The following is a 21,867-nucleotide window of genomic DNA, read 5'->3' on the forward strand; positions in this document are numbered from 1 at the left end:
AAAAGCACCTCAGCAGTCAGTAATTAGCCTTCAATGTCAAAATAAGTTATTTTGGGGTTTAAGAATCAATGCAAGACAGTTTTGAAAACAAGAGTCTAACAACTTTGATAACAACCTGCAATAAAACAGTTCTACAACAGACCTTTACAATGAACGTCCCATGGATCACATGCAAACTCTGAAATCATCTGTTCACCATAAGGAGCTCGAAGGCAGCATATTCTGTTTGGCTTACCTGGCAGTCAAGCGAGATGAGCTGGCCAGGAAATCACTACACAGGTGCTGGGTAGCCAACCAGCACGTCCTATCTGCAAGCTAGCCAGAGAACATGCTGCTTTCTGTGCAGTGTGATACTACAACAGGAATTCTGCTTCTTTAGAGCAACGATGGAAGCTAAGGTTTACTTCTGTTGTTAACACAATGCCACGGTCAGGTTATTCCATTAATGAACACTACTGGAAACTGAAAAATGTTTGTTGATTCTTAATATTATGACTTTATTCTTGAAAGCTGGATGGTCATTGTTTAGTAATAAAAATAAGTTTAAAAAACCAAAACAAAACCAAACCATCAAAAACTGGTTTAGTATTAAACTTTGAAAGGCAACAAGCCATTAGACCAGACAGTGAGGTCTCGTATTAACGCATACGCTTGATTATAAGCAGTATTTTAAGCTGTTTTTTGGTATTTTGATTTTAAAGCCTTGCAAAGTTGTGGACAAGTCCATATTGTATTTTGTCAGCTCACAACCTTCCGTCTTCCTCCCCACCACTGACCACAAGATAACAGGCTGAAGGCAGTGTGAAGGACAAAGCAGACATAACTGTATTTATAAACCCATACCATTTTCCTAGTGCAGTTTTTCTGCTTCACAACTGATAATATTTAGAAAATTCAAAATACTAAGTGAGTAATTTACCAGTTCTGAAGGAGTTCCATTTCCCAGCTCTGATTCATAAGAGCTTCCAAAATAAAGACGATACATGTTGGACCTTGGATCTTCAGGAAGCAAGTCAGACATGTCTAAAGAAATAAGAGAATGTTCCAGTCCTGCTTCTCCGTCTATTGCTGAATCATCTGAGCCACTGCTGTGGTTTAGAAAAACCATGGAAGAGAGACTGAAGTCACTATCAGAACTAGAAACAAAATCCTGTGACAAAGAACAGAACATTAGAAGCATTAACCCTTAATGAATTGCAATCTGAAATACATTAAAAATACTCATATACAGTGAAATACATTAAAAATACTCATATACAGTGCAAATGAAAGTATTGATTTACATCTGATTCTAGTAATCTGTCTTTCTCTAGGAGTGTATTTCCAAATATTTTGCTAAGAAAATCCAATGCATTTAAGCAGAACTTTGTCTTCGTGCTAGAAAAAGAGTTTGAGGAAATAATTTTAAGGTTTTATTTGTTTGCTTTGAACTGTCTCAGTAACAGCAAGTATTGGGAAAATTCATGCACATTTTCTGTTGTAGAACTGTATCACTTCTGGCTCAACCATTCCTTCCAGACCACTTAGTATCGCGTGTAAAGTGCTCTAGGAGATTGTGGTGAGTCTACTTCTATAGTGCCTGACTGCTGTACTCATCTTTAGTCACAGTTAACGCATTTCAAGTGCTGATGTGGAAATCACAGATTAGACTGGCATCTGCAAACCTTTTGATTGTACACTCCTATCAGTAAAAAACTTCTGAGCACACTCCACCAAATATATGCATATTTACTTATTTGTAATTTATATACATGTACTACTGAAGTTCTATTAGTTTCTTCCTGCACCTCAATGGATTGCTTTGTGTACCCCTTGGGGCGGGTGCACACCACTCCAGAGAACACTGCTTTAAACAACAGCCTTCTCTAATAATGGGTAATCATCAGGTATCCTTACAACTACTTACTTACTGATGCTACAAATGAAGGGATTATTAGGGAAGATATGCTGGAAATTCCTCTCAATACTAAAAGTTGCATCCTCAGAGCACCATTCTTGGTAACAGCTGGGGCAAAAAGCACCCAAGCAGTCTCCTTGCTTTTGCACCCCTTACCCAATCCTTCCCTTTGACCTCCAAGTAGTGGAAGCCATGCCTGCCCCCTTCCAGCTAGGACCAGAAGACAGGCCATAAAAATGTGAGGAGAGGTGGCTGAATAGAGGCTAAAAGAGGAAAGGACTTGTCAGTCACATAATGGTATAAACCAAGGGTGGGATCCTGCACCTTGGAAGCGCAAGTAATAGCTGGTGCCTGGAAGATGAGCCAGAGCAGGCTACTTCAGGTATCACCATCCTCTCATGACTTCTCTCCTGACCTCAGATCAGACTCAGTCTGTTGGAACAACTCCACAAAACCCACCAATTTCTTGCTTCCTCCATCATTCAAAATGTGCCACCTCAAAACTGAATTTGCTAGCTACTCCTAAGAAACTCTGAGCGGGATGCCTCCTATTGATCTGTCAGTCATGCCTCATAATAATTTAAACATAAATCTATTTAACATTAAACATATATCATAAAAAGAAAAAAATAACTTGTGTTTAAAACTTGTATTTAAACTAATTTGTTATATTATTCTTGTATTTTTCTGCAAACATACTATGATTTTAACCTTCTGATTACCAATATAGGAAAATGAAATCTTAAACATAATTTTGCTAAAAAAACTTGGATAAAATTAACTCTTTTGAACATACCCACATCAAAATAAAAAGATGAGAGACTTCTTTTATATCAGTTTTATTTACCTGTGTTGAACCTGAACCTAAATTAGTATGGATTGCCTCTAATTGGGCATTGTACAATAAAGCTTTTAGGTCAGCCCCTGTGAACCATTCTGTTTTTGCTGCCAAATCCTGAAAGTCCACATCGTTTGCCAAGGACAGGGAATGACTGAGAGCTTTTAAGATTTCATAGCGTGAATTCTGTAAAAAGGGAGAAAAATAAGTCAGTAAAGCAACCTGTTACTTATCTTGTCCTGATAATGCTAGATAGTGCTTTGGCCCTGCCGCAAGCAACCTCCCAGCTGAGGGAGGAAGGATCTTTTTAAAAGAAGATACTACCCGAGTAATAGTACATATAGGATATACTGTAATCAATCTTTAAAATATAAGCATACATTTTGTTACGTTTCCTAACTAGTGACACATCTGACTTAAAAAGAGCTTCAATATTCCAAACTAAATGTGGGTAAAGAGTGGGATCCACTGACTTTGGAATAAAACCGCTCTGAAGACTTCAGATAATTCAAGATTTAGGAACGACTATGGTTCATCACTTCAAGCAAACAGCAGATCCACTGGACTCATAATTCAGAGAAAGACACAGAACATGATAAACTCTACCCTGCATCCAATTACTTTCTGTAGACTGTGGTAAATAGCCTTGTCTTTCTCCCATTTTATGTGAACACACTGACACTAAAATCAGTGAATTTATACTGCTGTCTAACAGGAGCTGGGCAGTCAAGTCCACTTTGTCTAGGTTTGAAATGACACTAAATAAAGAGAAGGAAAATAGAGCCTATTAGTTTGGGTTTTTTAACTCGCCTCTCTTGTAAAAAACTCGCCTTTCTCACCTGATCAGGAGGTGGACAGTACAGGCACTTATCCAGTCGACCTGGCCTTAACAAAGCAGGGTCAATCAAATCTGGGCGACTAGTAGCAGCTAGCACATAAACCCCTTAGGAAAGTGCAGAAAAATATCGTTAGCATCTGCTAAACCTTTGCATGAAAAGCAGCACACAGATGAATTATTACCTTGTAAGCCTTCCACACCATCTAACTGAGTCAACAGTTGGTTAACCACTCTGTCAGTAACTCCTGTGTTGTCATGACCTCGGCGAGGAGCTACAGAATCAAACTCATCGAAGAAAACAATACAAGGCTTAGCTGCCTGAGCTCTAAAAGGGGAAAAGAAAAAGGAAATACTTAAATTCTGTTTAAGTTTGGGTCACAGGTAAAACTGCTTAGAAATATTAAAAGGTAATTGCTTTTTACTTCAGAGAACAGTTATCTTTAGTGAAAGAACAGAAAATCTGTTTTCTGTAGAAATTAAGAGGTTCTTCAGAACTGGACTGCAATGGAACCACTGTATATTTTTATGACATACCTTGCACTCACTTTAGAATTTCTGAATTACTCTACTGTCATGTTAACACACACGAAAGCTCTAAAATGCAGTCACTGCAGATGAGGTCTTGACTTATATACATCTAACACAAAGACTGCCTACACTGTAAACCACGTAAGAAGCAAAGGCTGTTTACAGTGGTGAGCTCTGAGGATCAGTAAGGGCAGATATGCAAAAAGAAAACAACTGGCACTGAGGACCTCAATACCAAGTCTCATGTGATCCTAGGTACTGAGCATTCATTACTAGCTGCGCACACTTGGCTGTCTCCTGGAATCATCTGAAAGGAATTCAGCATGTGTTTTGCAAGACAGTTTTGTGATATGAACCAATGCACTGTAAATGGAGAGAACTGGGAGTTCAGCTTCAAAAGTACACTCCTAATCTGAGCCAAAATGCTCAGTTCTTAAATAATGATAGTCAAGTCGAACTTGCCAAGATCTGAACACCTGGTTTAGCACAAATCATTATTTCAGATGCTTTTGTGATCTAATGCCATGCCTCTCCTAGGACAGCAAAATTATTTCTTGCAGCTCCAACCACTAAAATTCATTGACAACATCACAAATCTTCACAAGCCAACCTGTCAAAGATGTCTCGAACTGCTTGCTCGCTTGCTCCAATGTATTTGCTGAGCAGCTCTGGTCCCTAAAAAAAATAAATAAGAAAAGAACATTTACGATATGTATCTTAGTTCTAATGTGTAATTCAACATCGGCATACTTTTTATATATCAGAGTTGAATTTTCTTGTAACCAAGAGAGTGCTGTCTCTGAATAGAAGAGCCAAGGGGTCTAGAACAGCTGAAAGAATCTTCTAAGCATTCCAACTTATTTTAATTTCCATTTTTCTACTATAACAGAACGTGCGTTACAGTATCACAAGGGAACAGCTTATACTGTATTTTGAAAATAGGTTTAAAATGCATTGCTCAACTTCATTGTCCAGTGGAACCAAAATCAAGCATCTTTTAGGAAAGCAAGAACATCTAATTAAATTTTGCAATTCTGCATAATGAATAATTATACAAAACCAAATCTCAGTAATACCACCGTGAAGTTCCAGAAGTCAGATGGTGGGATACCCAGAGACATACTAAATTTTTAATGTGACTTACTTTCTTTGGCATTTTGCCCTCACAAGCACATACTCACAGCTATTATGTTAAGCTATTTCATTCAGTTAATAAAATTAATCAATTGATCTTCAAAATATTGCTACCTTGATGCTGATGAAATTCATGCCACTCTCTCGAGCAACTACTCCTGCTAACAGTGTTTTTCCTGTTCCAGGTGCTCCATATAGCAAGACTCCTGATCTCTGTCGTATGGGCAGGTTTGCAAATAATTCTGGATACTGGAAAAGAGTTTCAACAAGACATATTCTAAAATATGTAATTATTCTGCAGTGTAATGTAACATCACTGACTTGCATTGATTTCTGTCTAAACAGAATGTATCTGATTTCTTTTATCCCTGATATTATCACAACAGCTTTTCTAGACTGTTGTTAGTTTACTTGGGGCTGAAATGCGTCAGGCTTCATAGACACTTAAATACAAATAAATGGCATTTTCTACCAAGAGGAAACAGGACAGAACAGGGATGCACTAAAGCTTTATAATGTCCATATTGTACTTCTAAATTCCTATTTTAATCACCAACTGATATGATCAAATATGCTGTTCAGTCATTTCTCTGAAGACTGAAATGGATAGGTCATCTCAACACTGGAAGTTTTAAGCAAGGCAAAAAGGCCAAAGTAAAATAAAAGGGAACTGATGGATTGGTATTCATCCAAAAGAGAATACTCCTCCAGCAAAAGCACTGCAGAAGACAGCTGGAAATGCTATCTTTACAGAGCCTAATCACAAACCCTACAACAGAGAGTGTAGCAAAGATGATGTTAGCAATACTGCAGAATTCTAGAGCAACACTTCATCTGTAGAGAAGAATAAGCTATTGCCTTTTGTATTTGGAAGGGGAAGAGGAAAGAGTTTTCCAGTAGCTGAACAGACTGGGAAGCTACAAAAGTAGCTTAAAGTCATACCTGTCATCTTCATGTCAAATACTGCGTCACACCTTAAAAATCATTCTTCCCCTACTAACATTATGTACAAAATTCAAGTAACTAATTTAAAAGAACTGGGTACCTTTGCAGGTAACATGATGGTATCCTTGAGAATTTGTTTCACATCTTTTAAGCCACCAATCCTCTCCCATCCAATGTCTTTAGGTTTATGAAGGTTAACATTTCTCAGAGCTAATGGAGTAAAATCTTTTAGAGCTTTCTGAAAATCCACAGTTGACAAAATCAATTCTGCTTACAAAGAGAAAAAAAAATCCCGAATAAAACAACAGAACACACAGCCACCAGTAACAAATTCCTCACAGTGCATAACAATTAAATACATTTTAAACACAAAACCTGGCTTTTATTTCTGTATTACTCTACATGTTCTGGATAACAGAGGTAAGACTGGACTATGACCTAGATTTTGTTGCCAACATACCATCACTTTGAAATGCATTCTGGTTGGAAACACAGGCATGAATGGCACGATCAACCAGCATAGTAAAATCTCTAGCAACAAAACCTTCCGTTTCCTTTGCAATACACTGGAGGTCAAGATCAGAGAACTTGCTTATATCAGAATTCAGTCTTCTTTTTATTATGGAATACAGCATTTCGCATCTTTGCTTCTGAAAAATAGAATCGTGCAGCAAGTATATACTGAGGTTATTATTTATATGGGTTTCAGAAATTCAAAAACTAAATACAAGAGAGTTACTAAAATTTCCTCAAATATTTATATGTCACTAAACCTTCAAATGTAACAATCTGAGCATGAATATAAACAAAAGTTAGTTCTTCAGGTGAATTTCAATAAATTTACCAGTTTTATAACTTTAAATGTTCAGGTTGCCACAGCCATCTGAAATCCAACAATAATTAAACAAATCTCTGAACCCCAGATTCTACTGGTTTACACCCATTTTTTTATGTTTCACAGCAACAGGAACATCTTTCATTTTGCTGGTATAAGCAGAATACGTTTGAGAAGAAATATACTGCATTAGACAAAAATACATCCAATAATTTGTGATCTTTTGACATCCTGATTTTTCCAGTGATGTCTCATCCTTATTCATGCATTAGTATTAAAAAAACATAAAAGCGGATTTGCAGCAAGTAGGAGAAAGCCACACTGTATTGAATGCAGAATCCCCTCCTCCGTGGCTTTTAATTGCTAGCCTGTGACAGATGACAAGCAGGCAGGAACAACTCCTGTTAAATACAAATAAGTTGCCATGTCTGTGTCATGTCATTAGGGCATGCACAGGTACAAAGTGTCTGCTTTCTTCTGCAATGAAGTTATACTGTTTATTCTTCCCTCTTTTTACTTTGCAAAATGGAGTATATTCAAAAGTAGAGGGATATAAGTAATATAGAAAACCGACACAAAATCCCATAAAATTAACATTTAGTTTTAAGAACACCTTTAAAATACACATTTTAGGGACATTCTTATTCCTCTCAGCAGTGAAAAAACATGAATTTAATCTCATTTTTCTAACTGTAGTGACATACATGTTTATTTCAAAGCTGCTCCCCTAGAATCCCTTACAGGTAACAAGGAGACATGCATATCTCACCTATGTTGGATAGCCTGACTTGTTTTACATTGAACTGAGATGTCCTCCGAGTACACCCTTCTCTTGCCACTGAAGATAAGGAGAGTGGGGCCAACTGGGAGTTTTCACTGGATTACTTTTCTTTTTTTTAAACTTTATACTGACAGATGTAAGTTCTGAGATATATAAGCATCATGAGAGAACTTCTAAGATTTCAATTATTTTTTGCATATTCACGTGTAACCTACTATTTTTGCAGCTGTTCCAGTACTGTATCTGAGGCTGCAGGGAAGACAAACAACATCTTAACAATTTTACCTGAACTTACCTGATCTGGAGGTCGGATACATCTGAAGCATTGAAATATATGAGTTCCTTGAGCTGAAACCAGGGAAGGATGTAGGGAATGTTCAGACTGACTCGTGGCAATTAATGCAATCAAGCTCCCCATGGAAATAACTTCTTTTATCAGATCTTTCAAAACTAAACACAGAAGAGATTGTTCCATTAACTGCAAAATAACAAAAGATTCTGCATTTCATAACAGACATTTCTACTGTACTGGAAAGCAGCATCAGGGCACACAAAGTGTAACGTCTTACTATATACTTGTTTTATTTCCATGTTTACAGGCTTTCCAGAAAACAAACAATAAAAAAGATGCATGGTTATTTTCTCTAGGACAGTACATTCCACTAATAAAATGCCATCAGACATGTTCTTTAAAAGCTAAACTTGTAGCATTACTGATCCTGTCTACCACAGGATATTAAATGTGGATTTTTTTTACGTGCTATGATCGCTGTTCTAGAAATACTGTTCCCTCCATGCAAACAAAAAAGGGAGAGTTATGAGACTAAAAATAGATGCTAGGGCCAGAACCCAGAAAATAAGCAGTTTAGGAAAGATAAGACAAGAAAGTTTAAGAAATTATGGATGCAAGGTAGATCTTCAAGGAACAATGGTTAAAACTCTAAACCTCTGTCGTATGCATTATACCTGTAATTAAGAAACACAAATGATTCTGCAATTATCTTAAGTGCACATTTTTAACAAAGAAATTATACTAAGATTGTCTGAACTTCAAAAGTAATTTAAGGAAAAACTATGCTAACTCCTTCAAACTGAGCTAAGAAATGGCAGATATTTTTTGCTGTGGCTTTAATTTTACCTGAACAGAGTTGAATACAGATGAAAAAAAAAGATATTAATCTTGATAATTTATTTTGCAACTTATCACTGCCTGGATTTTAGGGAATAAAAAGGATCTATATACAGGATGTCAAACTATAACTAAAAATCTTACGTTTAAAATCTGTGGATTGTTACATTGTAAAATATAATAGAAGTTCTATAAAGGACAGCAAGTAGGCTGATAAAGAAGTTAGTACTCAGCTAAAAGAAGATGCTTCTAAACATCAGTAAGGATGAAATTTATGTATCTTTGTAACGAATAATTATGAAAAACAGGATCAGTCTTAATGCTATGTTAATTACAATATTGATCTTATAAATAATTATCAGTTAAAAGATTCATCTGTAATTTGTAAGCAATTGCAATATATTTGAGTGCATGAACAATATAAAAAGGAACTGAGAAGCCTCTACCCCTGGCACTGGTACTGAGAAGAGGCATTACCATCAGCAGCAGAGGTGTAAGTACCACTGGAAATGACTACTCCAAGCCCCAGAGTGGACTATTTTGGTTCAGCAAGTAGTCCACAAATGGTCTGTATACCATAATTTGTGAATCCCTGCCACGGAATACCACATGGTCCAGAGGTAGTAACGATACAAGACAGAGTTGTCCAGCTAGGACAATACAATTGAAAGGCAAGAAATTCTAAACTGCATTATATTTTTACCCAGACACAGGTAGCGCAGTATTACCATAAGCAAGTCTGTTGCTTTGAATGGTTTCAGGGCTGTTCTCATGCTCTGGTGTAGAAGGTACTCCAACAATGTGATCAAGATCATCCATCAAAAGAATGGATGGTTGTCTCCAAGCTGCCTCTAAAAAAGCTTCTTCCACATTTTTCCTTATGTTTACTAATCTTTTTCCTAAAACAGAAAATACAATTTTAATGAAAAAAACATATCAGGAGAAAAACCAGACTGACTGCATCTTGCTCACATAATACTACAATGTTTTGATTCGTGTAGCTTAACTTTACTTCTATAAACCCAGGCACCAAGCTTAAACTAGAGTCATCAGTCAGTAAAGAGTCCACATCTTCTATCAAAAAAATATTGGAAGGATCCACCTGTCTGCAGATGAGACTAACCATCTTTCACTAACCACTAAAGAAGCCTACAGGTCTGATTTCCAGATAGTTAAAAAAGGAGCAGTATCAGCAGCACTCTAAATTGGTGGTGCTACATGAGGCAGAAATGATGTAAGTGTGAAATAAGCTTACAGCAGCTGTATCTTCAGACTGCTAAAGATGCTCATTGTGGAGCACCATATACCCTTGCAAAAGCAGTAATACTACTATAGAATAATTATTCAAATGTGCTGCTTCATCATACATCAAACATTTGAGATTCAAAAACAAAAACAAAAAAATCATACCTCTTAAAGCTTTACAATCAATTACTTCTACGTGAGCATCCAGTCTATTGAATGCCTCTTTGCAGATAGCCTTTGCTAATGTTGACTTTCCACTTCCCTACAAAAAATAAAAGTGAGCTAATTTAAATTGACAGAACTAGTTTCTTCTCTTTCTGTGGAGTTTTTGTCATGGTATACACCAGTGAACAACCTGGAAAAGCTCTACGCACACTGGTTTTATTCTTCACCAAAAGTATATACATATTCTGTCTCTACATCACTTGGTAGAGACCAAAGCCCTAGAGTGAAACAAGTATAAACAAATTCAGAGTGGATACATTCACTACAGATAGTGTTCTGATCCCACTGAGTTCAGTGTTAAGACATCTGTTTGTTTCAGTGGAATATGTTTATTCCATATTCTATTATACAGATCACCGTAAGAGGCAACAGCAAAATAAGAGTATCAACTCCACTGTCATTTTATGTTACAACACAGGAGAAAATACTGTATTCTTATTTTCATTCCAATATTTCAGAGACATGAAGTGTTTATTATACTATAAACCAAAATTGATTAATCCCCTAAGGGAACAAATTGACACTGCATTGGTAGCAATCTTTAAAATTTATATTACATATGTGTAATATATATATACACACATACCTGAAATATGAACACATATTGACGAAGTGTGCATATAACGTATACATCTGTATATAATATAATGTTTGACTGATCTAACTCTGTTAACTGCTCTTTTTTCAGCTTGTTCTGTAATTCTCTGGAATTCACATGGTAGTGAAGAAAACTAAAGAAAACAATTTTGTAACTACAGAAAACAATCTGGGAGGGTTTGCAAGTAGCGAGTAGTGAAGGGTGTACCTTTCCTCCTGTGAGAAGCACCCCTCCACTTCGCAGTCCCACAGCAATAGCAGCCAACTTTTGAGATAAAGGACGCCCCAGAAGACTGTGGCTTATGTGTTCAAATGAAGATGCTCCTAATTTCTCCACTCCTCTGCAGAGGAAATAAAACATTAAATGGCCTAGGGTAGCATCAGTACACGATATAAATAGTAACAGTCTGCAGTACGGTGAAGTTTTAGAGCTGACCCATTCTGCCACACTTCACCTTTTCAAGAAAAAGCTAAAGATTATTCAATCTGAAGAGACAGCACCTTTATTCTGCAGTGGTGACATAGTGGGGACAGACAGACATTGCAGAACAGCCCTGCACTGGAAGGGTTATCTAGTCATTGTACATTATCATAGCATGAGGTAGTCTCAGATAAGAGCTAACAATCTTCTGGGGCTTCATCTGTTTTGAGTGTCTGAGTAACAACCTACTAAGGAATGTAGTAAATTCGTAAAACATGGAGCATGCCTGTGTCAGAAAACTTCTCAGCCTTTTCAGAAATAAAGCAACACAGTCGATTTGAAGACAACCTTACCCATCACTGGTCCTAAATCTTTGTGACTTTCAAGACTGCTCCTTTCAGGTCTACAAACTGCAAGACTATCAGTTTTTTATTTCAACTTTGAACAAAAAGTGTTGTTCCGTGAGAAATGGAATGAACAAAGGAATCCTGGTTTCTAGTGTCCCTTCCCTACCACATCCTATCCCTACTGCACTACCCTCCTACCCCTTCCATTCCCTCTTCAGTAACTTCAATATGCTCAACTCCTTTTCCCAATGCCTCAGTAATATCCTCAGTTGCCTTTCACAACACTGATAGCATACTACCACAATACTCTTAAGTCTCTCATGTCCTCTCTGCCCCATCCCTACTTCAAGTTTGCTACATGGTACCACTGTCTTCCCTTATATTAATGACCACAGCTTTACATGTTACTCATCTGGTGGGAAACAGCTAACATGTCCTATGGCTAGTTCCAGACTACACCTCCACCACTGGCCACCTAGCAGGTTAACCACGTAGCTGCTGAGCTTACATTGCCCATTTTACCAGTGGACACATGAGACTGCATTTCTCTCCTCAGCTGAAAATTCTATGTTTCTTTGAGATCCACGCTATTACATGTAGTTAAACAAGTAAACAGGTTGAAGTCAGTGGGGGAACAGGACTGACAGGCAGACTGCAACATACACTAAGTTTTGCTTTATTTGGAAACCCCAGCTAAAACAACCCCAGCATCCCTTACTGTTACGTAGGGGTCTGTTTCATACTATTTAGCAGCACACCAAGAACCACTATCAGTGGTTCAACTATCAGTATTGCTTCTGAAACATACACAGTTCCCAGACTTCCTGTCTGCACCTCCTCCGGTCAGATATGGAGAATTTTAGAGTACGTGAGTACCTTCAATCACATGAAGTTTTCTATTCATTGCAGTGAGACTATTAAGAGGACCAATTAACTGTCTACATATACTAGGATAAGGTTTGAACCTGACACAAGCCACAAGATGCAGGTTTTTTTAGATCTGGCTTAGTTTTCAAAAAAAAAAAAATCTGCATTTCCACTAAGTTGTTTTTTTTTTTTTCAATTCTCATTCCCATTCTCTCCCATGTTTTCTACTACGAAAACTACTCACCCTAAATCATTTAGTTTGTAGTAGGGAAGGTTCTTATGTGTATCACATGCAGGTGGCTGGCTATCACCATCAGCTTTTCCCGTCACAGGATGTAAAAGAACCTACAACAAAGGAAAGAGTTAGTACTTTACATTAAATATAACTACAGAAGCAGCACACAGAACTAGCCATTTTTGGAATTGTGTAAAGCAAATGCCTCACGCATTCTTTGCTGAAGCTTATTGTCCTTTAAAGAAAGACGTGTTGGCAAAATGGCATAGATGCAACTATTTCCAAAATACAATCCAGTGGTTACAGTGATGTTACAACCAATGATCAGATGTTAGGCCAAAACCAGACTATGCAGCCCACATCTCTTTCCCTACTGTAGCTGCTTCTTCCTTCTCCTGTGCCCTCCCTCTTCCATTGTGCTGGCATGAGCATTTGTGAGGCAGCATTGCGAATCAGATCAGGAGTCTGACCTTGGTGAAAACTAACCTGACAAAACACTTGGCTTATTTCACTTGCATGAATATTTCAGTCTAGTTCACCAGGCAGCTGGTATGGAAAGCTGGGTAGGCAAACAGGGCTAACAGAGAGGCCCATAGATAACAACAGGCTGGTAGGTGCTCACAGTGCTATTAAGAAACACATTTTGCTCTTGCCTTTTTGTACCTATCTACTACCAACAGAAATAAAGCTCGGTTTAGTTGTTGGTTTTTTTTTTTAACAGGAATCCTAAATTTTGCAGAAAAATTATATTCTAAGCAGCCAAAAGGGAACATTTCAGTTTTCTGTCAAAAATTAACTGTGTCAGTTTAAAAATGAAAAACTGTTATCTGACTCCTAGAACCATAATGCTGGAGCCATGGGCACTGGTTCAACCAGAATTATTAATGGGAACAGTAATCCTAATATTAAATAGAAATATTTATTCTCCCAGGAAAGCAAGGACTAAAGAAACTATATAAAAGAGAAGGCAGTCTGAGCTTAGTAGGTTGGACCAGCAAACACGTCTCATCTATGTCAGAACAAGCTACTGTTCCTGTCAGATACACTGTGAAGTGATTTTACAGTGGTTTACGTATTAAGGGAAAGAACAACTAAATATAATGATAGTATGTTCAAACTGGGACAGTATTAACTTTCCTCTGCTCAAATTGGTTTTCTGAGTTTGATGTACACTACGAAATTCAGTACATCAGCACTTCCAGATATGCTAAGTGTGGCCTATCTGGAATCTCAGCAATGCCTCAGGCTATAAAACAAGATAAAGAATGCAGATATAATTTTATGAACAGACTGACATTATTCATTTAAAAAGGGAAACCCAAATACATTATATATATAAAATGCAATATATTTTTAACCAAATGTAACAACTTAAATTACTTGATACCTGATACTATGTGATATTTACTTGTATATTAGTCTTTTGCAGCAAACTGGGACTCAGTATAAAAATATTCTCAGACTTATTTTCTTCCATGTGCGCAGGATGCACTACACTAAGGACAAACTCCTCCATTCCTGTAAAAACCCAAGGCACAACTATTAAAATTCCAAATAAATGCATCACAAGATGAAATAGATTAGTGCATTTTGATATAATCCAAAATGAACGCATATAAAGGTTAATCATTATTAAAGCATAATTCATGCTTACAGCTTTACAGCTTCAGTGTAAAGAGATATCTGTATGTTAAACAGAGATTAAATGGCATATTGCCTAAGTAAATTCCATACTGGACAGTTAAGACAGCTACCGCACAGGACAGTATTATCCTTACCGTCTTTAACAGACAGATGTATACAGTCTGTACTTGTCATTATCCATGGGTGATCATCGGTAGTGGAATCCTGCAGCCAAGAACTGAAAGCAGATTTAATATCATCTTCATGTATATCTGTATGCTAAACAGGAAAAAAGAAAAAGGGAAATAAAACCAAACAAGGTGTTTGTAAGTAAAACTGCTTCCTATGCATGAGGCATTTGTTTCTCTTATGGGAACAGAGAGAAGATCTAAGAATTTTATTTATTTAGAAAACAGCATTTTGTCAACAAACACCATTTTTATCAACTGCCCTATGGAAAGCACCTGTCTAGCCCTTGCTACAACAGTTGAACCTTACACCACTGCTAAGGATTTTATCTTTGGAACACTGCTATGAAGACAAGCAAAAGCTTTTATTCTTGTTTTACTTATCTCTATTGCCATATCCAAGAGCACTACTCAAATCCTGGGTTTCAAAAAGCACCCAAGGTATGCAACAATATTGACCCATGACTTTTTTTGGATGCTCACTACACCCTTCTCTTCCCTGTATAAACTGCTTCCTACACAAAGAACCCTGGGCTCACCCAGGTCAGGGGCACCACCAACAATTTCAACAGTCAGGCAAAGAGACCAAACTACTTACCCCAGATTGCCTAGATATATGGAACAGGAAAAGAAATTGAGTCTAAGTTGTATATCTCTTGTCTGAGATCCTAAGCAGAGAAGCATAATTCCTGTCTAAGAAAGGGGGAATCAACCAAGACCATGGAAGCAGTGTTCAGAAAGGAAAATGAAAATTACTGTCATTTCCTGTCTGCATTTGTCTTGCTTTTTTCTAAGAAGTAAAAGAACTTCAACTGAATTAGAAAGGAAAAGGAGAAATCTGTATTTAAAACATATAAAAGCACACGTAACTACTTTTCACAATTTTAGCAGATCACTGCCAGAACACTTCTTTTAACTCCGTAAGGAACAAACCTGCATAAGCTTTGCTATAATGGGAAGTGCTGTATTTAAAGTTTTGAGGGGCAGCTAACATGCCAGCTCAGCTAAATCAGGCCAGCATCACAGAAACAAGCATAATGTACATTATGAAGAAATACGTCGTTCCAAAGCTACATCTGGCAGACTGGGAAAACTAGTACTGAGTACGTTCTTACTGCCACAGATGCTTGCTCAGAAGAATGGATAAGTCTCATTTGCAGAGCGATTCAACAATATAACTCTAGAAAATTAAATATTTAGCATGGGGGAAGAAAATTTTAAAAGGAAGCATTAAAAAAAAGTAAAAACACCAAGCAGCACATAAAATTTATAACTCTATTGCAAGTGTGTTTCTTAGGAGATGTGCTGGGCACTGTAATATTTGAAGAGTATAGGCATGTCTTCTCCCAGAAGACTTAAAGTGGGTATTTCCTCTTTATTTCTTTTTTGTATTTGTTTTTACAGGCTTAAATGTATAAAATTTGCTAGGTTAGAACCAGTATTACTGTACTGTAGACGAGGGTCTGATGCAAAATTATTGGTTACTGCTGCTGGTTTGACAGCAATTGTTTACGACTGAGACCTAGTTAAACAGAAAATGTATTTTTTCCCTACCAACTCACCAAGTTCTCTTTGGGTTGCAATGTAAGAGATACAGGGATTTTAGGAATAGATTCAATCGACTTAATTCGGACTGTTGAATGTATTTCGATATGTAGTTTTTTTCTCAGACCATCTGGAATCTGAAATATTTAAAATAAAAGCAAAGAAAAAAGGAAATATTAGAAAATAAAACAGTTCTAACATTGCACATGTAACACAACATCAGTTTCTTCATCACAGATCACTGATCTGTTTATTGGCTATAATCTGCAAAAGAATTAAGAAAGAAACCACAGAACTGATGATGGGTGGTATCCAAATCTTGTTCTCTCATGCACACTTCTAATTGCCTTTTATCCTATTTGTGAATGTGCTCACTACAGTTGACCACCTACTAAAGTCTTTAAATAAAATCCAATAGGTTGAAAAAGAATTAGCAAGCATTCCTAGAACGTTGCAAGAATGCTTTTAGTATGGAAGAGAAAACATCTCTATTTTCCTTTGCTGATCTTTAAGGTCCCTTCCAACCCTAACCATGCTATGATTCTATCATTAAAATTAATTTTACATGGGCAGGTAAATATAAAGACATCATTATACAGATCAGAATTACACACATCTGCAGCCCAGTGAGAGAAAAATCCAGTCTCCCTAAATTGTAGTACTCAATTTGCCTTTTTAAAAAGGAAACAACTTTTCAAATAGTCTGTTTTATTTTAAACATATATCCAAATTGAAAATATCTTATAAGTGAATATTAGCTCTGGAAGACTTCATGGTTGCTATCATTTGGAAAATTGTTACATCTCTCAAAAGATTAAGTGCTGAATACCACTGCAAGCTTTTGCTGTCATTCTCAACAAAAAAATAAGTGAATGGTGAGAAGTATATTATGTCAGAACAGTCAAACGGTGCTTTGGATTGCATTTTGTCTACTTCTGTTGATCCCACACGTGCTTCCAGGAAGGGAAGAACATAAGCAGGCTGTAGCTCTACCTGAACAAGCTGAAATGGCTGTGTCTGTACACTGGGACTTGTGCCACCCTGCAAAGTATTATAAAAATCTAAAATAATTTAAATTATAGAAAAGATATTTGTTTTTTAAAGATGTATTTTAAAGAGTATATCTAAATGGACTCACAAGCACTAGGATACGTGATCCCATTACAGTTTGATGGCATCTAGGTTCCAAAGCACATTTAGCCCCGAAGTGCTAACTGATGAAAAGAACCTCATTATGCAGTACTGAAGGCATGTAAGTAGATACTTTCACATCTTCATAAATACAATGACTACCAACAGATTTTGAAGAAAGCATATGTTCCCTCCAGAAACACTTGAGGAATTTTCCCCATTTGGTGAAAAAATGCTAATGGTGCAGAAAACCAAAGTACACTGCGCATCTTGGAGGATGACAGTAAGTGATGTAGTCCAGAATGAGACAGCCTAGCAAGGCACACCTCCAGTAAATATTAAATGATTCTAGGATAATCTGCTTGAGAGCTTAACACAAAGGCTATATCCCCAAACTGCTTGTTAACTAGTCAGTTCCACATTATTCCAAATTCCACAAATTATCCAATAGAAAATATTATCAAATAAAAAGCCCAAAATATAGTGTGCTCAAACTGACCCAAACTCTTCCAACATGTAGGGCTTCCCCAATGTGGCCATACTCTATGACACTCTTTAGGTCTTCAAATCCATTCCAAACGATTTGAACAACAGATCCCTCACGGAATGCTTCACTGCTATCAGAATGACTTTTGTCTTGCATACTAGCCAAATGCTTTTGCTTTTCAAATGGCAGATTTTGCTTTGCTTCTTGATGACGCTGTCTTGGGGAAAGCAGCTCATTAATTTTCCCATAAGATACTACAGGATTTGGATCCAAATCAATAAATTCTAAATTCCATGGAAAAATATGAATAGCATTGCATTTCAGAAACGGATGAGTGGCGGATGCATTCTGTACGCTGGGTGGTTGGGACTGACATACTCTAAAAATGGAATCCATGTGAATTATGTTCAGCAGCTTGTCTTTGAAGGTGCTTGTTTCATCTTTATCACACAAAGTCTTTTGTTTCTGCTCAGATGTATGAGAGAAAATGCTCCCTAGGAAATTCCATATATTTGGGAGAACATTTGAGCCAACCGTCATGTCTGCATCAGCCTTACTCTGTTCAAGGACTCCTGGCTTTAAGTAAGGTTGTTTGCCAAAAGGATCCTTTAGTGCTGCTTCTTGCTCCATGTTATTTTCCACAAAACTTCTGAGCAAGAGGTCACTTTCCTTGGAAGGCGTGCTGGTGATATTTTCCTCAGGTTCATGTGGTTTGGGACATACCAGAAGCTCCGTGCACGGTTCTAATCTCCCATAGGGGGCTGCTGGCATAAGTGTACCTGAGTATGAACAAAGCAGGTAAATGAATGCATCCACTCTTGCAAAACAGCTTACTCAAGGGGCCACAAGAGCCTTCACTGCTGCTTACCGATTTTAATGTAAACGTGAGTGTGCTGTTCAACCCACACAGGAAAGACGGCTTTTGGAAATACTATTCGAATCTGGTCAAGAAGATGTTTTTCAAGAGAGGAAGCATGCAGTTCCTGCAGAAGTGCAATATCATTATAAATTAAACATTGCATACATTTCAAACACTTGTTTAAAGATACAAATTCTACGTCTCTTTCTAATACACCATTTGAAATATAAAATACAATTAAACCCCACCACATTTGGTATTTCCTTAGGGACTGAAAAGAATGGGGCACTGAAAAAAACCTGCTTTTGTCAGAATCTCTGTCATCTGTAAGAAAAGGACATGAACAGAGGTAAGGGCTTTATTACCAGAATTTCCCAATCATCTGCGGAGAGTGGTTCTACTTCTACTTGCTGGCAGGAGGAGACGTGGGAACAGGGTTCAATAAATACCTGGCAAAAGTAACACCATTTCAAAACATTTAACATCTTGTTTTTAACCACATAAAAGCTCCATCTTTAATTCAGCCAGAAAAACCGACAGCTCCTCCATTATACGTTTCACTACATTAGGTAATTCATGAGCAGATGGATGTCCAATAGATTGGAAATGGATTGCATTGGGCCTGCCTGGGGACTCCAGCAAACCACGAATGGAAGTGAATGTGGAAAGCATCAACATTTTTATCAGCTGATAACAAACCATCAATTTTTAAACACATACTGGTCACGTAATCATCTTTGTATTTTTAAATTTTTAAATGTTCTGGACTTTAGAATGCTGAAAAATTCATTGAGTTGTGCACAAATTTTGATAAGGCAGAAACAGCTGAAAAAAATGATGAAAAAGTACAATACAAAAGCAAACCTAACTCCTTTATGAATGGCTTCACAGGAAGCAGCCCTACTTCCACAGCACAGTTTGAAGATCCTGTGTATCAGGAGGAATGATAAAAGCTTTTGTGGCTTAGGCCTTTCAGAAAGCATTAAGCATGTATTTCAGAGGCCATTTTTCACCAAATGTTCCATTTGACAGAAAGTAACGATTTTCAAACAATATCATGTCACATATTTTTAAATAAACTTAATTATTTTATTCTTGAGATAAAACTAGTTACCTGATCTACCAGAGAGATTTACTTCAGGTTAGCTTTTATAGAGTAAGAATCAACTTTAAATTCCTCTAGGTCCTGTCTGAAGCAAAAGTTCAGAGGAATATCTTTTGCCCAACACGGTAAATAGAAGAGTGTATTATTATGAAACACAGCAAGCGCACAATTCCTGAATCCAAAACAATTGCAAAACACCCAATTATTCACGTATTCACTTGACTGTACAAATGATTATTTCCAGGCAGCAGCTGGGTGAGGTTTTCTTAGGTTCTTTTGTCAGTTGTTTTTCTGTTGAAGATTATTAATTGCTAGAACCATAAAGGGTAGTTGCCTTGCCACTGAACTAGTAAATTGTAAAGTTCTGCAAATAGATGTATCATTTCCAGAGATAATATGCTAAAAAAGCACACAAGGTAAGATAATACACTGCTTTGGAGCCACATTCTTTGATGTTTTCTATTATGCTGAATAAAATTTTCAATATGAAAGAATAGGAGTATATGAACCTACTACACAATAACACTGTGTAGAGTAATACTTTATTATTCTGGTTTGTTTAAATCTCTACCTATTAATATATTAAAATAAATAATGGATGTTGTGATGTTAATAGTCCCGTGTCAGAAAGCTCTGCTGCCTCTTGGGCATCTCTTCAACTCCCGTCCAATGAAAGAACCATTTAGAAAAAGTTTAATAGTGTCCAAGAGTAAGAGGCCAATTTAAATACACGTTCATAGAGAGAGGACACACAGAGACATGTGGTGAAGGGGTGAAAGAGAGATAAAAATTTAAACCTCAAATAAGTCAAACAGGAAGAAATATGCAGAATTACTTTAAAATGACACGAGCTCCAGGCAAAATATTCTCATAAGATAATCCCCAAATTGTTTAATTGCTTCAAAGTGTATATTCTTAAAATTAACGGCACTGCAGATATTGCCAGTATCTGCAGCTCTGCAAAGCCCTACCTATAAGCCCATCCTAACACTATTTAGGCTATTGTTAATGATGCAATGAGCAAATCCTTTCATATTTGAGACATTTCATGAAGGTTAACTTTTGTTATGAGCAGATATAAATGAAGTAATTGTCTAAATATATAAACCAAAGAAGTCATAGCTAACTTCTAAACTATTACCTTTTCAGGTGTCTTGCAATATATTCTTTAAATAAGAAAAAAATACTGTGTTTCAAACCTGTTCTCCATCTGTAATGCCAAGTTTCTCTGCTAACAGTCTGTTAATCTCTGCAATATTTTCACCCTGGTGACCTCGATGCCTGATTTCCATCCAGCTCAAAAATACAGGCTGATGACCACAAGACACTTTCACAGCTTGGCCCTATGAGTTTCAAAGAGATAAAATTAATGTCAAACAAGCTAAATGACTATTAGTCAATCAAAATATATTTGGTTAGAGGGATCAAAGGAATTTAAAAACATTTTCTGGCTATTACATGCCCTATTTTAATGAATATTCCCTAACAATAACTTGTAGCATTTACAACATTTTATCTATCTGTTTCAGAACTGCTCACCTATTCTGATTCTGAACTGAAGAGTCTTAACATGCTCAGTCAGCTTCCATATAAAGAGACTATATCCTACATTGTATCACTCAACTGATGTTTAAAGTATTTTTTTCAAAAATGACTATTTTTATGAAAATCAAGTGACCACAACAATGTACACTGTGGATATACCACAGATGTACTTGTTAACATAGTGATGCTGTCTGTTCTGTTCTCAACAGTAGCCTAATAATTTCAAATATTATTTGACTTTCTGGTGAATTCTGTAAACAGAGAATATCTAAAAAATTTAAAAAAATAATAGAAGGATCCTTTTTTCAAACATAATTATTCAATTTACAGCTCTTCCCTGTATTCACATTGGTAAAGCTTCTCCCTGAGTGTCTTAATCATAACACAACACTGAGTTTTGTAAACCACTTTGTCACCCAGATGTCTAATACCTTCAGCAATCAGATTTAGCTTTTGATTCCATTTCATTTTTTAAAAATTATTTACTCAGTGTAATCTATTGACATCATTATTTATCCCCTT

General features: G+C 36.7%; 1 protein-coding gene and 1 long non-coding RNA gene across 21 annotated transcripts in view; one reads left to right on the forward strand and one right to left on the reverse strand.

Annotated features, from left to right (window-relative positions):
- The window catches only part of PEX1 (peroxisomal biogenesis factor 1), a 35,474-nt gene that overhangs the window by 12,083 nt on the left and 1,524 nt on the right, over positions 1 to 21,867 (reverse strand). For 13 of the 20 annotated variants that reach the window (XR_003993478.1, XR_003993549.1, XR_003993540.1 and 10 more), the window contains exons 2-21: positions 21,000 to 21,143; positions 19,061 to 19,144; positions 18,705 to 18,819; positions 17,849 to 18,615; positions 16,236 to 16,355; positions 14,641 to 14,764; positions 14,271 to 14,380; positions 12,872 to 12,972; positions 11,201 to 11,333; positions 10,336 to 10,432; positions 9,654 to 9,824; positions 8,092 to 8,246; positions 6,641 to 6,830; positions 6,281 to 6,450; positions 5,350 to 5,484; positions 4,712 to 4,776; positions 3,756 to 3,898; positions 3,575 to 3,678; positions 2,745 to 2,921; positions 920 to 1,150 (exon numbers count right to left, since the gene is read on the reverse strand). Coding sequence is in view for 9 of the 20 variants with exons in the window: in XM_030500089.1 (XP_030355949.1) it covers positions 920 to 1,150; positions 2,745 to 2,921; positions 3,575 to 3,678; positions 3,756 to 3,898; positions 4,712 to 4,776; positions 5,350 to 5,484; positions 6,281 to 6,450; positions 6,641 to 6,830; positions 8,092 to 8,246; positions 9,654 to 9,824; positions 10,336 to 10,432; positions 11,201 to 11,333; positions 12,872 to 12,972; positions 14,271 to 14,380; positions 14,641 to 14,764; positions 16,236 to 16,355; positions 17,849 to 18,615; positions 18,705 to 18,819; positions 19,061 to 19,144; positions 21,000 to 21,143 (3,336 nt within the window). In the remaining 11 variants the exon portion in view is untranslated. Of the gene's footprint in view, positions 1 to 919; positions 1,151 to 2,744; positions 2,922 to 3,574; positions 3,679 to 3,755; positions 3,899 to 4,711; positions 4,777 to 5,349; positions 5,485 to 6,280; positions 6,451 to 6,640; positions 6,831 to 8,091; positions 8,247 to 9,653; positions 9,825 to 10,335; positions 10,433 to 11,200; positions 11,334 to 12,871; positions 12,973 to 14,270; positions 14,381 to 14,640; positions 14,765 to 16,235; positions 16,356 to 17,848; positions 18,616 to 18,699; positions 18,820 to 18,994; positions 19,145 to 20,999; positions 21,144 to 21,867 lie in introns of those variants that run through there. The other 7 variants (XM_030500010.1, XM_030500178.1, XM_030500268.1 and 4 more) reach the window with 6 other exon arrangements.
- LOC115614576 lies at positions 1,138 to 8,107 on the forward strand. Its single transcript, XR_003993784.1, has 3 exons — positions 1,138 to 1,558; positions 5,421 to 5,521; positions 8,023 to 8,107. It is a non-coding gene; the product is annotated as an uncharacterized LOC115614576 (long non-coding RNA).

This window comes from Strigops habroptila, chromosome 1 (genome assembly GCF_004027225.2).
Source record: "Strigops habroptila isolate Jane chromosome 1, bStrHab1.2.pri, whole genome shotgun sequence".
NCBI classification, from domain to species: Eukaryota; Metazoa; Chordata; class Aves; order Psittaciformes; family Psittacidae; genus Strigops; species Strigops habroptila.